Source organism: Juglans microcarpa x Juglans regia, chromosome 7D (assembly GCF_004785595.1).
Source record: "Juglans microcarpa x Juglans regia isolate MS1-56 chromosome 7D, Jm3101_v1.0, whole genome shotgun sequence".
NCBI classification, from domain to species: Eukaryota; Viridiplantae; Streptophyta; class Magnoliopsida; order Fagales; family Juglandaceae; genus Juglans; species Juglans microcarpa x Juglans regia.
In genome coordinates, this window is record NC_054606.1 from 8,103,241 (window position 1) to 8,116,922 (window position 13,682).

The following is a 13,682-nucleotide window of genomic DNA, read 5'->3' on the forward strand; positions in this document are numbered from 1 at the left end:
TACACTGAAACGTTGTGCCACGACTAAGATCGTGAGTCAAAATGTTAAATAATGTGACAGATTTTCGAGTGTGATTGGAGAGAATGGTGAAATAATAACTATGCTATTGGCTGGGCCACATATCACTCAAGACCATATTCATTCACGAATTAAAGGTCCTATGATATAACAAAATAATCCAAGAAGAGTGAAAAATGTTGTCACACAAGTTGAGAGCAAGATACTAGACTGCATAAGAAAATTGTAATATGATGAAACAAAAAACGTCAATAACCATACATTGAACATATCTCTGGCCTCACCTAAAACCATAAACAGCTCTTAACATGGCAACATTTGTACAGTCGCGTTAACTTGAAAACTACCTCAACATTTCATGATTTTTACACCATTAAAAAACTTGTATAGTCATTTTATCTCCTGTGCAGGCGCATCAGGTGTGCATTCACACCCGAATCTTGGCTTGCTCGATTCTATCTAAATAATAACCTTAAAAACTACACAATGTACAGTTTTCCAGCACAAAGCAACAACTTTATTTTCAATCAGCTCGTACCTGTTTCAACAGACAGGTAGAGTCATAAGCCTAGACATAGGGGATGAAAGAGAGGAAAAGAGGAAGCTCACACTAGCCTCAGTTAGCTGTACAGAACTTTTTCCCTACGCTGCCTAAGCAGGGTGTGGAGACTGAGCGGCAATTCTCCTCTCTGCAGGCATTTTAAGTGACAAGTTACAAAGCCATTTTCATATGGAAAATCATATGATCAATCCACTACAATTCTTTAAACCAGAAGAAAACAGATAAATAAATAAAAGATAAAAGCAATCAAATTCATTGAAACCAAAGGGTGTACCCAAGTACAACATGGATTCATAACAATACAGCGTAATAACAAATTTTTGGAGGCCAAACTACAAAAAGGATATGAGAATGAAGATGTTCAATTATTTTGATTCATAGAATAAACTCAATGTTTTACCTCATGAAGGACCTCGGTGAAACAGTCGTGGGAGTTCAAGAATACACACATGGTTAGCTTAACAGGCACAATAAATTGCAGTAACAATCTACTAGCAATCGCAAAAATACGTGTGCAAGCGAATACAAATAGATAAAAATGCAACTAAATATGTATATGCATACATACATAAACAAATAAGCTTTCACAAAAGTACATAAAAATACGAACTCATGCAAAGCAAAAAATAACTAGAGAAGAAGGAATACCCCCAGCAGCAACAAGTTTCTCTACACGCGCGACAATGTGCTTTCCATAAGTGTATTTTTTCAATGCACTCAAGTGAACTTTTATTCGTGAAAGTATCAACTCACGCTGCTGGTCATCACAAGTCTCCAGCACTTTTTGTACAACATAGTTTGCAAACTGATCTTTCATCATTGCCTGGTTAATAAATGAAAAACAACTAAGGACAAAATGAAAAGGAAAAATGGCAAGCAATAGTGCAAAACAAAGATACACAAGCAACATAACATGGAAACATCAGCAACCGAGATTTTCTTCTTCTTAAAAAATCTGATAGCTAACTGAAGAATTCATTTTCTTAAGGACATGAGATTTTATCATCAGAATCACTTTTCTGAAAGGTGAGAAACATGCAATTAACTAAATTGAAATAGCACAGTTTGCGGATCACACTACTCAAATCATCAGATGATTCAGAAAAACAAAATAGAGCCAATTAAGAGAACACAGAAAACCAAGTTTAAAGATCTTAAGACTCCAGCTTGATATGAAGACCTCAGAACTCCTTTTAAGTGTATACCCTGATATCTCAGTCAGCATCACATCTTCAGATTTATGATCTAATTCTTGTCGTCTCAAAAAGGTACAAACTAAAGCTCTGATGTTTTGAGAGACTATGGAATTGCAGGCTTCACATTACAAAAAACATTATTGGAAACCGCAAGCCAATTGAACAGAATATCTTTGCATTTCTACCATAAAACCGCAGTTTCAGTTGATAAAATAATGGATGGGTCCCAGAATATCATCATTTCACCACCCTATGTGAACATCACATCTCAAGAGGCTGAATGACCCCTCTAAAAGCTACCATAATTTGATTCAAGCACGACAAAGGTCTGCACCATATAAAATATTCACATGGGTGATGGGACATTTTGTCACGCTAAGAGACTCTAAACCCCAAGTTCACTGGCTGGAAACAACTCTCTTTTGGTTTTATAAGAAGTTTTCCTTTGCATAACATATACAAGATAAGAATAGATTTAAGATGTCTGTATTTAAAGGCATGTCAAGATAGGACAAACCTGAAGTGGTTCATTTTCATCAGTAGAACCAAGCATCTCATTCACTAGTAACTGGCGTTCGCTAGGACCGCCAAAAGTTAAACACTTCTCCACAACATTAGAGGCGAACTTCTGCTGACTCATTTGAACTATCTTTCCAGCTAATTCTTTAATTATAGCAGAACGCTCATGAGGCTTTCCATGCTCCAGTACATGCTGTTAAAAAAATGCAAGAGATCAACGAAGTATCCATGAAAACTAGAATAGATGGTACAAATTAAACATACATTTGGAAGCTCCAAAATTAGAACAACAAATGGGACTTCAAAGCAGCATAAAAACAAAAACAAAACATTGGGTTGTCGATAATGAAATGAGACGAGGAGCTAGCATCTGAGATAAGCGTAGATAAAGATCAAACCACTAACAGAAAAGTGACACATGCACCAGAAAGGTTGAACACCAAAAACTAATATCATTGGAATAATTGATGGAGCAAACATCTAGAAAATTGAAGAGTTTATGATAGTACAAACCTTCCCAAATAAAATAAGTGGTGAGCAGCAATATCATGTTACAACTTTGAGACACTAGTAGCAGTTTTCCAATCATTTTTTTTATAAGTAGAAGTAAAATTTTATTGATAATAACGGCATAGTCCAAGTACAGAACATGATATGGTAATTTATATTACTCCCATAACAATATCTGCCTCAAGCAATGAGTCCAAGCAGACAGTATGCAGGAAAGTATATGAACCTGAACAACATAATTGCCATACTGATCTTGTGCCAACATGCTAACAGCTCCTAAAATCTCATCCATAACTTTACTTTGTGTATTTAGATCTTTGCAGTGTTCTAGTACTCTCTGCAATATGAAGTAAATATTGTTATGGAACCACTGATAATCACAGTTTAAATGAAATAATCAAAACCTAGAATTAAACAGTAAAACATTTCTCAACCTGTATCACCCGACAACCATATGGATGGGTGGAAAGGGTGACAACTTGATCAAAGAATGTTGAGACAATAAAGTTAATTGCATCTTCGGGAACACATTCTATGCATTTCTGGATGACGTGGTTCCCATTCTGATCACGTACACAGCGCATGACATGACCTTCAAGCTCTTCAACCATTCTGATCTTCTGGTCCAGATCAACAACTTCTATTGCCTGAACAGTTAAACAAATCATGTCACGGCCAGATCCTTCCATAAAACCCCTCATAATAATCACATCATTTGGTCATCAGCACTAGCATTTGACAAAATCAGATGAAGAGCATAGTATAGCAAGATAATCTAAGTGCAAACAAAAGTAGAGAGAAAAATCAGTGCCAAAACACAGCTATAGATATGACTGAAGCTTCTTCAGTTTAAAGGAGTATTATAAAGATAGAATAGTGCCAAAATAACTATTTCATGCCGAACCAATATCAGAATTATACCATAATTTTTGGGATGAAACCCTTAAATTGACCAAAAGGCAATCTTGAAAGAAAATTATGAAAAAGAATGATTACAACCAAACAACGAGAACAAATGATTTAACAGTCAAAAGAAAAAAATGAAGGAAGAGTTGGTGCATGCCTGAAGTGCGTTATGGATAGAGACCCATACATGAAAATTTTCAGCAACACAATAGTATAAAAAATGTTGCAAGATCAAAAGATTATTGATACCATTTTGGATCATTCGACAATCATATAATCAAAGGGTTAAGTGGGAACAAAATCATAACACCAAAATGTTGACAAGTCACAAAACTATTGATACCTTCTGGATCACTCGACAACCATACATTTGAAGGCTCAGTGTCAGCACGTTGCCAAGAAGCTTGTTAGCCAATTCCCTCCTCTGGGATGGAAGTCCATGCTCAAAAAACTGTATTCAACTACCCAGTGTTACTTAAATTAAATCTTACAAGAAATATAAACTAAATATGTTTGAGAATAAGAAAAATGTAATTTACCTTCTGAACAACATAATTGCCAAACACATCGGTCATTAAAGCAAGAGCTTGGGGCATAATTTCCTGGTAAACCATGTTTTTCTCTTCTATCATTGCTGTTTCAAGTTTCTGTTGAATAAATCGGCTCCCATACTGATCCGCACTGCTCATAGAAGATGTAAAACCACAGAAATCAATTTCAGGAAGCTTTTTTTTTTTATCGGTAGAAATCAATCAGGAAGCTAGCACAGCAATAGAGCACAAGAAAATCAATAACCAGTACATACCTAAATTCAACGACATAACCAGCAATTTCAGAAAGCTCAAAACACTTAGTTTTATTGCTCTTAAACTCTTCTAGTAGGGAGGAAGCTAAGCTTTCGTCCATGTGATATCCAGCATCCAGTTGCCAAGGTCCCATGACACCCCCTGCTAAGTTTCTCATGCCAGAATGAAAACGCATGTTCAGCTCACTGTGCCTCATAGGGCTACCAGGTCCAACTGGAGAGTTGGGGATAACAGAACCTGCCACTGGACTTCCAGGATAAGACATACCAACACCAAATGCAGGATTTCCATAATAACCATGATGATTAGAACCAACAGATTTACTGCTCAATGGAACACTGTACTGAGATTTCTGAGGGGATAGAAGAGTCCCAAGATAAGCTTTCCGGAGCTCCAGTAAATTAATGTATGAGTTACCTAGGTAGTTCCTATCCAAAGAAGGGTCATTGAGAGCAGCAAGCTGTGCTGCATACTCGGATGTCCTCAAGTACTGAAGATACATCGGATCAACAAATGATGCCTGAACGCCGTTCCCTGCCATTTGGTTGCCCATTCTACCCAGATTATGTGTTTCAGATGCAGCAGCTCCAGAAGGCAAACCTCCTGCAAGAACTCTCGAGTCCATCCCAGGGGCTGCCATAGCAGATGCTGCAGCAATATTTTCATACAACGGTGGCAGATTACCAGTTCCAATTTGGCTGGCCATCATGGATGCCAAAGCTGGATTTATGTTGTAACCGGTTAAACCATAGTTAGTAAATGACGAATTCGTGCCATCTACATGCTGATACTGAGCAGCTAATCCACCTCCACCATTAGGAGATCCTTTTAAGTAGGAATTACCAGAAGAAAGACCAGATTTTTGCAGTTCCACTTGCCTATCCGAGGGTGAGTTGTGCAGGTCTGACCCAGCCCCATTGCTCTTAACCGAATCAGAGTACGACACTTTTGCTGAATGAGGAGCAGAAGGCATATGTAAATGCCCAGATTCTGACTTTTTAAGGTATGCTTGTTGCTTGATATGATTCTGACTACCTTGTAGACCAAATAGATAGTTTGTCTGTTTGTCTACATCCTGTTCAATCTGTGATGGCAAATGGTTTTCATCATCCAAAACACCATTAGCTGACAAGTTCATGCCGGACAAAGCAGCCACCAGATCTGTAGACTCGTTAAAGCCAGATGAAATGCCATTAAATGAATTTGGACTAGTAATGCCTCTCTTTTCAGATGTGTTAGCTCTGCCTCCTCCAATAGGAGTGATGCAAGGGCTAGGAGCCCTAGCAACAAGTTGAGGATCTGGAGTTGTGCTTCTTGACAAGGAAGCACCAAGAGCAGCAGCATATGTATATGAAGAAGGTGTGACATTGTGGACAGCAGATGAGCCCTGACCATTTGCACCAGATCGTAAAGCATCAGACGTTTTCAATTCATGGCGCAAATGAGCTAGCTCTGCTTCAGCGGATCCTGCTGCTTCAACATTTTCATCAAAAGCATTGCGGCTGACTGGACGCGATGGAATTCCAGTGACAGGAGTTGGACGCCCCAAGTCATCCTGCACATTTATTAGATTAGAAATCACCAAGACAAAAAAAAAAAAAAAAAAAAAAAATTACGAGGAAAAGAGTAGACAAGTCAAACTAGGGGGAACTTGCCCATCAGTGTAATAATGATCAACCAAACTTGATGATGGTAAGCCAGATAGACATGCAAAACAAAGAACAGCTGCTCAAGAACCTTAGATTTAAAAAGCATATGCCTTCAGAACAAAACTAATGAAGCAGAGAGTTGAACAACATTACAACATTGATCACAGAAAAGAGAGAGGCCATACTTTAAGCAATACAAGAGATCAAAAAGAGACGCAAACTAAAATTTAATGATTAACAATAACCTAGAAGACAAAGGAAGATACATTCTTTTGGCAGATTTCAAGGCCCTTTGAAGCAGATTTAAAGGCCCAAAGTACTCAAAGGGCAGTCAACTCAATATTGGCACCTAATATACAAGCAAATATGTAGTTAAGACCATGAAAGGATATGTCAAGAGTTTAAAACAGGCAACTAATATTCACATATTTATCTGATCTAGGAATATAAAAGCACTACAAGTTACAAAAACTGGTGAAAATGAAAATATGACCTTACAAAGATCGGGAATTCAAGTCAACAGCAAGATGTAGACTAAGAACTTTCATCAACCATTACATTTCATAGCCTCGCACTTTAATGGTCACGTTTCATATTATTACTTATCAAAATAATAATAATCACTTCTCATATAAATCCCCCAAAACAAGGACATCAACTGGTATTTATGGTAAACAACCTCACCTAATCCAAAAGTTCAACTTACATTAATGGTTACAATCTTGACTCTTGCATAATAGAAGGGTAGTCACTAAGGAGAAATCCGAAATCCTCTGTTCTAACTGACATTTTGATAGTATAGATTCATTAAGCTAGGTTTATCAAACTGACTTCATATGTTGTAGACGACATGATTAACTAATTTTCATTTGATTCTTAATTACAAGAACATCAATTTCCAGTAGAGATCCTACTGACTTGGAATTTCCAACTGATAGCAGAGACGTGTAGCCATGATAAATGTACAATTTAGAGATTCATAGAATGGTGCAAACCAAAATGAGTGGCACACATTTGCATCCCCGTCAGATACAGTTCAATTAGCTATATCGTCGATCACATAAACGATTTTCGGCTTGTCACAACAGATGATCCAAGAGTGAAAAATACTTTTAACAGCTCGATACTACACAAAAACAAGGATCTCACCAACAAAGGCAGTCAAACAGTTTTTAATACAGGCAAAAAAAAGCAAGACACCTGAAAGATTTCAGCTAGGCTCTTCTGTTTGCTCCCAAGTCCTAAACCCGGCAAACCAATCAGACCATCACCACCCCACTCTGCAGAGCCATGTCCTTTGTCTGACTCAAGCTCAGTTTCGAGTTTCCTCGCATTAAACCCCGGGGGCATAGAAAACAACGAACTACTGCCACCATCATCGACTCTATTCCCTTTCCTCCTGTCTCCAATCCCACCCAGGACCGAACTCCCCCCTTTCAACCTTTGTGCAAATCTCCAATCCTCCTTCGAAAGCAAAGGAGGTGGAAGCCTCGGATTCAGATTCACATTCGAGTAATAGTATGAAAGATAAGCTGGGTCAGACCTAAGCTCCTCCTCGGACGAAAATCCATTTCCGTTCTTACTCCCAGAAAACTCTGAAAAGGTGCTACCACCTCCACTGCCACCAGCAGCAGTAGAACCACCAAACAACCCACCAACTGCACTCAATGAACCCTCCACAGTCGGAGGAGCAGATCCACTTCTATACAAATTAAGCTCAAGCTCGAGATCATCAGCCTCTTGCCGACTACGCTGCTCGCGGAGCAACAACCCTATCTCCATCTCCAACTCATCCCCAAATGACCCCTCGTTACCTCCAAGCATCGGTCTCCTTCCCAATTCACTCAACATTCTCTTAGCCCCAAATTGATCATCACCCTCTCAACGACAACACGAACTGACCAATACCCACTTTCAAAAACCAAACCCTAAGACAATCACAAAATGAAAACTTTAAACAAAAAACCCTATATTTACACCCGCATAATTCTCGCTTCTAACCTAATCAAAACCCAAAATTTTCACTACTCTCAAACTATACAATCAGCGATGAGACCACAGCCGAACATCAAGCAACCAACTACCCGAACCGATTCCATAAATTTACCAGAGAAAAAAAATTTTGCGCAACATGTTTTCACGTGACATCAAAAATCCCACATGAAACGGAAGCACAAGAGAACTGATGCGAGAAAAATCAGAGAAAACAGCGTTGAGCTGAGGAGCGTTCCAGCGTGATCATGGAGAAAGGAGTGCACTTGGGGGGGGATGAGATCAATCCGGCGGCTAATGGTTCCCAGCAGAACCCTTAGGGTTTTGTTCCAAATGGAAGGACGAATAAATGCAGTGAAATATCGTGTGCGTATTTATATATGTCCAAAGGATGAGGGCAATTGACCAAGTGATAACCGACTGATGTGTGGAAATTTAGAAGGGGGAGATAACGATGTTTGGTTTTTGCTCGTGTTCCCAAACCTTAACCAAAAAACATAGAACAACCCAAGTATCTTCGAGTGACACGTCAGCTCCTTAGATTCGCTGCTACGACGGAGTAAATGTGGTCTTCTGTTGGTATCGTATGTATTAGTAAATGGTTTCGATTCGGATACTGTTTTATCTCATTTTATTATTATAAATTTTTAAAATTTTTATATAAAATATAATAAATAATTTAATTTTTTTAAATTTTAAAATAATAATAATATTAAAAAATAATATTTTATTTAATTTTTATCTAAAACCATCTCATCCTATCTCACTATTTAAATCAATCTTTAGATAAAAAAATTAATTATTATTAAAAAATTAATTTTTTTATATAAATTATATTTTTTTTTAAATGATTATACAACACTTGTATAATCTATGATTACAAATATCAATGTATATAATAATATATATATATATATATATATATATATATAACCGGACAAAATTTGTTACACGATCACACAAATTCAAAAAATAAAAGTATAAGCTAAGAGTTGAGGGATTTATAGTTTATACATTTAATTAAATGGATCAAATTAGATTTACTCAAATACAATTTAACTCAATTTTATAACCCAACACACAAGATTCAAGTTTAATAATATTTTGTCACAACCCAATACCCATAAAACTAACCTCTAAATGGCGGATAAAATTGAAGGATTTTACCTGTATAATTATATATGTCATATTAAGATTAGAACACAACTTGATACAGAATGAATTTGATATGACAATATGAGTTGCCCGCCTTAATCACAATCTCTCAACTCTTTTTCTATCTCGATTTTTAGTTTCCTTTAGATAATTTTTTTATCATGTTCTTGACATTTTTAATGATGTTTGGACAAACCAACCGATTATGAGAGAATCAACTAGATTCCTTCAAAAGCATACAACTCTCTAGTGTATTGCCTATTCTAAGGTCTTGTATGTTTTCACAACTATTCGCATCTCATATAATCATTATAATTTTTTCAAATTTTCATACAAAATAAAATAAACAATTCAATTTTTTCAAATTTCAAAATAAATAAAATTTAAAAAAATATATATATTTTAACGAGGTCTAAGTGCGATTGTTCTCGTGTGAGTTGAGTAGTGGATAGAATTATGTAGGGTCCATATAAATTGGGTTTAAAGTGTGTTTGGATGTTAAGACGAGTTTAGTACATTTTATAGAAAGTTGAAAGAAGTTGTGGGTCCCACATTTAAGGAAGTTTTGAGTTTAGATGAGTTTAGTAATTTGATAATTGAGTATTTAGATGTTAGACTCAGTTTAAAATTATATTAAATTCAGTTGAATTTTGCAACCAAACACATCTTAAGAGAACTCTCCTAGCTAGAAAATTGAGATATCATGGAACTTTTATTCAATATTATGCCAAAATAAGAGAGATGGAAAGTGTAAACAATATATGAGAGACAGTAACACAATATTTATTATTATTCTTGTACGTACGTCTTTCAAACAACTCGATAAATGTTATAAAACTCGTATACTATGTTTTTTGTACTAGGATTCTTACATGCTTATAAAACATATCTTTCATTAGTAATTTATACTTAAAACATATATTTTTGTCCTCTCAACCCATTTATATAAAATTGAATTAGACATGTTTGAGTCAACACGGTATAATTTGTTTATTGAACATGTTATATAAGTTGTATTTAAATGGTTTGTACTATAGTTAAGGGTTCTAATCTATTAATTAAACGAAATATTGATATGTTTGGTAAGTGAGGTGAGATACAAAATTTTCATTTCATTTCATCTTATTATTATAATTTTTTTAAATTTTCACATAAAATATAATTAACAATTCAATTTTTTTAAATTACAAAATAATATTTTAAACTTTTTATTTAAAATAAAAAATTATCATCTCACCATTCAAGCATATCAGACTGATCCATATAGTTATTTGAATTGACACGATATAAATTTTATCAACCGGCCAACAAGAATTATAGCCCATAGTTTTAGTACTATGTGTTGACCTTTTCTTCTTTTGATAGTGGACGTCCCATTTATCACTTACTTTTCTCTGATTCATTTATTTTGGATATTTGACTATAACTATTTTATTTTATTTTTTATTTGAGAGCCAAACAGAAAATTCTACAAAAACATTAAGATCTCGTATCATCAGTAATAAACTTTGAATAGACAAATTCAACGAAGAGGATCCCTCCAACCATATATATCATGTTTAAATAGTAAAAATATTTCATCTCATTCTATAATTATAATTTTTTCAAATTTTTATATAAAATATAATAAATAATTTAATTTTTTAAATTTTAAAATAATAATAATATTAAAAATATTATTCTAAAAATATTTTATTCAAATTTTAACTTTTATTTTCCGTGACTATCCTAACAGATATATATAAATCCATAAATCCATGGTTGCAAAGGACATGTTGACAACAACCTCCATTAAAAGGATAATATATATAGGAAAAATCTAATTATAAGTAATTTTACGTACTAATACGCGTACCCATTCAATATGATTGATCAGAAAATAAATTTTATTGAAAACAGTATTAATTTAAATTTAAAATATAAATATAATAATATTAATATGCAGATTAGTACGCAAACTTGCTTATAAATAACAAAACTCATATATATATTATACACACACAAGGGTGCTGCAGCTGCTACACCTGTCGAGGTGAGCTACCGAACGGTGAAATATATGTTTTTTAAGTATTTTTTAAACTCTTTAAATATTTTTTTAAAAAAATTATAAATTTATTAATTCTGTCCTTGTTTTGCCTTAAATAAATCCATGGTTGCAATTAATTGCAAAGGTTTTCGGAGGTCAAAATTCAAAATGTACCACGAGATGGAAATTGGGTGGCTTATAGTTTAGCTAGATGCTAGCCTGTTTACTTTCAACATTAAAATTTAAAATTTTGAAAATTTTTCATCTCATTATTACAATTTTATCAAATTTTCACATAAAATAAAATAAATAATTTAATTTTTTTAAATTTTAAAATAAAAATAATATTAAAAAATATATTTTAATAATATTTTATTTAATTTTTTAATTTTAATTTCAATTTAATTCATTCCATCTCTTCTTTAAAAATAAACGAGACTTAAATGTGATGGGATTATGTATCTGCTTGTGCTGATCAAGCTCTTTGGTTTACTCAAGCTGCTTCTCTTCGATAAAAGTTTGGTTATAAAAAAAAAATAAAAAAAAAAAAAAAAAAAAAACCATGGTTGCAATTGGGCAAACCGCATAGTCAGCTTGTTGACACGTGGGTAAGCGCAATTAAACGACCCCAAATTGTCTTGGTCACACGAGATCAGTGATTGTCAACTGGATAATTTCCAAATTCTTGAGAAATAGTGGGAAAAATATATTTGCATAGAAAAAGGCTTCGCATCAGCATACTGTTTGCATCAGCCAAAGCACACCTTACGTGTAAATGTCATCCAATTTGTTTTTTTTTTTTTATTTTTTTCTCCTTCTTCTTCTCCCCACAGCCCGTTCCTCTCTCACCCATTTGATTACTTTAATAATAGATATGGTGATCTAAAGAGCATTCAGAGACTGAAATTTTGGCCACTTGATCGATTCTATGAGATGTTAATTAGCATTCATAAAATTATTAGTGCTAATTGTCAATAGATGATTTGTAATTTAATTATATTTGTCTCATTCTCTCCCGAGAAATATTCATTAAACAAGCCTTAATACTCTCGTTCTTTATTAAAAAGCATGAATGCTAATTACATTATTGATAATCTCTTTCTTTATTAAAAAGCATGTGTGCGTGATGATGCTGAGTAATTATCCTACATTAAATACTAATCACAAAAGTTCAATTTAATATATATATATATATATATATATATATATATATCCTTCTAATTAGCTTAAATTTTTTAGATAAATAGTAATTATTTCTAGAACAAGTTATATGGTTTTATTTAACTTGTTAAGTTAATGATTTTTTTTTCAGTTTTCTGTGTTTTGATGCTATTTTTTAGATGACCTTGCGGCTTAATTAATATTCATTTCCCTATCGTTTGTAATTATTATAACATATGTAATTAAAATTGAGTAATGTTATTATGTCTCTTAATTTATACAACACATTTTACCCATTTGATGCGTCACTACAATGCGATGCCAAGTAATTTATTAAAAAATTTAAGCAAAATATATTTAAAATAAAATGGTGCAAAAAAGATGAAAACTAAAATTATAGATTCTCTTTACTCTTTTTATGCTTGTCTTTACTCTTTAAAAATTCAACCCTCCCAATTTGGTATTCGGATCCATTTGGCATTTTACAATTTTTTTTTCTTTTAATTATTAAAATTAAAAATAAAGACATTTATTTTCTGGTCTTCTATAATTTGTGTCACGGCGGGATTCCTTAATTAATTTGCTGTTTCTTCCTAATTAAAAAAATATATATAAAAGAGATAAATACTATAAATATTTTACTTTATGATCAAGTTTCAAATTGGTTCATTCCTAAAGATTTTGTTACTTTCCGAAAATGATAATGTAGTTATTGATCACCACTCACACTCAATAGTAGGGGTGTAATCGGTCCAGTTTTGGATAAAATTTGAGACTAAATTGGTATACACCGATTTTACATTTTCAAGAACTGATTCTGCACTAGTTATACCTCTAAACTGGTACTTCCAGTTTTACCAGTCTCGGTCCGGTTTTAACATACTATATTATATATTATATAATATATATAATAGTATATTATAGTATATAATACTATAGTGATAATATATTATAATATATTATAATTATATTATAGACTAGTTATATATTATATTATAGATTATAGTGATATATTATAGTATACTATAATATATAATGATATAGTATTATTATAACTATTAATATGCACTATATATTATTAGTATAACTATTAATAATTTAATATAATAGACTATAGTGATATAAGATTTCAGAATTTAATATTATATTAATTAATAATTTATCATATAATATAAAACTATT

At 33.3% G+C, this 13,682-nt stretch overlaps 1 protein-coding gene across 3 annotated transcripts; it reads right to left on the reverse strand.

Moving 5' to 3' along the window:
* Positions 1–229: 229 nt before the first annotated feature.
* On the reverse strand, positions 230–8,515 carry LOC121239139 (pumilio homolog 2-like). 3 transcript variants are annotated; one of them, XM_041136285.1, is made up of 10 exons: positions 7,367–8,515; positions 4,517–6,072; positions 4,251–4,392; positions 4,055–4,162; positions 3,240–3,452; positions 3,032–3,142; positions 2,294–2,488; positions 1,229–1,403; positions 634–707; positions 230–556 (listed from the first exon to the last, which is right to left on the reverse strand). In XM_041136285.1, exons 1-9 carry the CDS (start codon positions 8,015–8,017, stop codon positions 670–672), a joined length of 3,189 nt encoding a protein of 1,062 aa, XP_040992219.1. In that variant the 5' UTR covers positions 8,018–8,515; the 3' UTR covers positions 230–556; positions 634–669. The 3 variants fall into 3 exon arrangements, with proteins under 3 accessions (XP_040992219.1, XP_040992218.1, XP_040992217.1); XM_041136284.1 differs by having other exon boundaries at positions 628–707; XM_041136283.1 differs by having other exon boundaries at positions 230–707.
* Positions 8,516–13,682: the final 5,167 nt, after the last annotated feature.

Coding starts and splice junctions, on each gene's coding strand:
- LOC121239139 (XM_041136285.1), bottom strand. CDS start 8,017: ATGTTGAGTGAATTGGGAAGGAGACCGATGCTTGGAGGTAACGAGGGG. Junction 3,143..3,239: donor ATGGTTGTCGGGTGATACAG/GTTGAGAAATGT, acceptor TTCATATTGCAG/AGAGTACTAGAACACTGCAA. Junction 2,489..3,031: donor ATGGCAATTATGTTGTTCAG/GTTCATATACTT, acceptor TTTTTTTAACAG/CATGTACTGGAGCATGGAAA.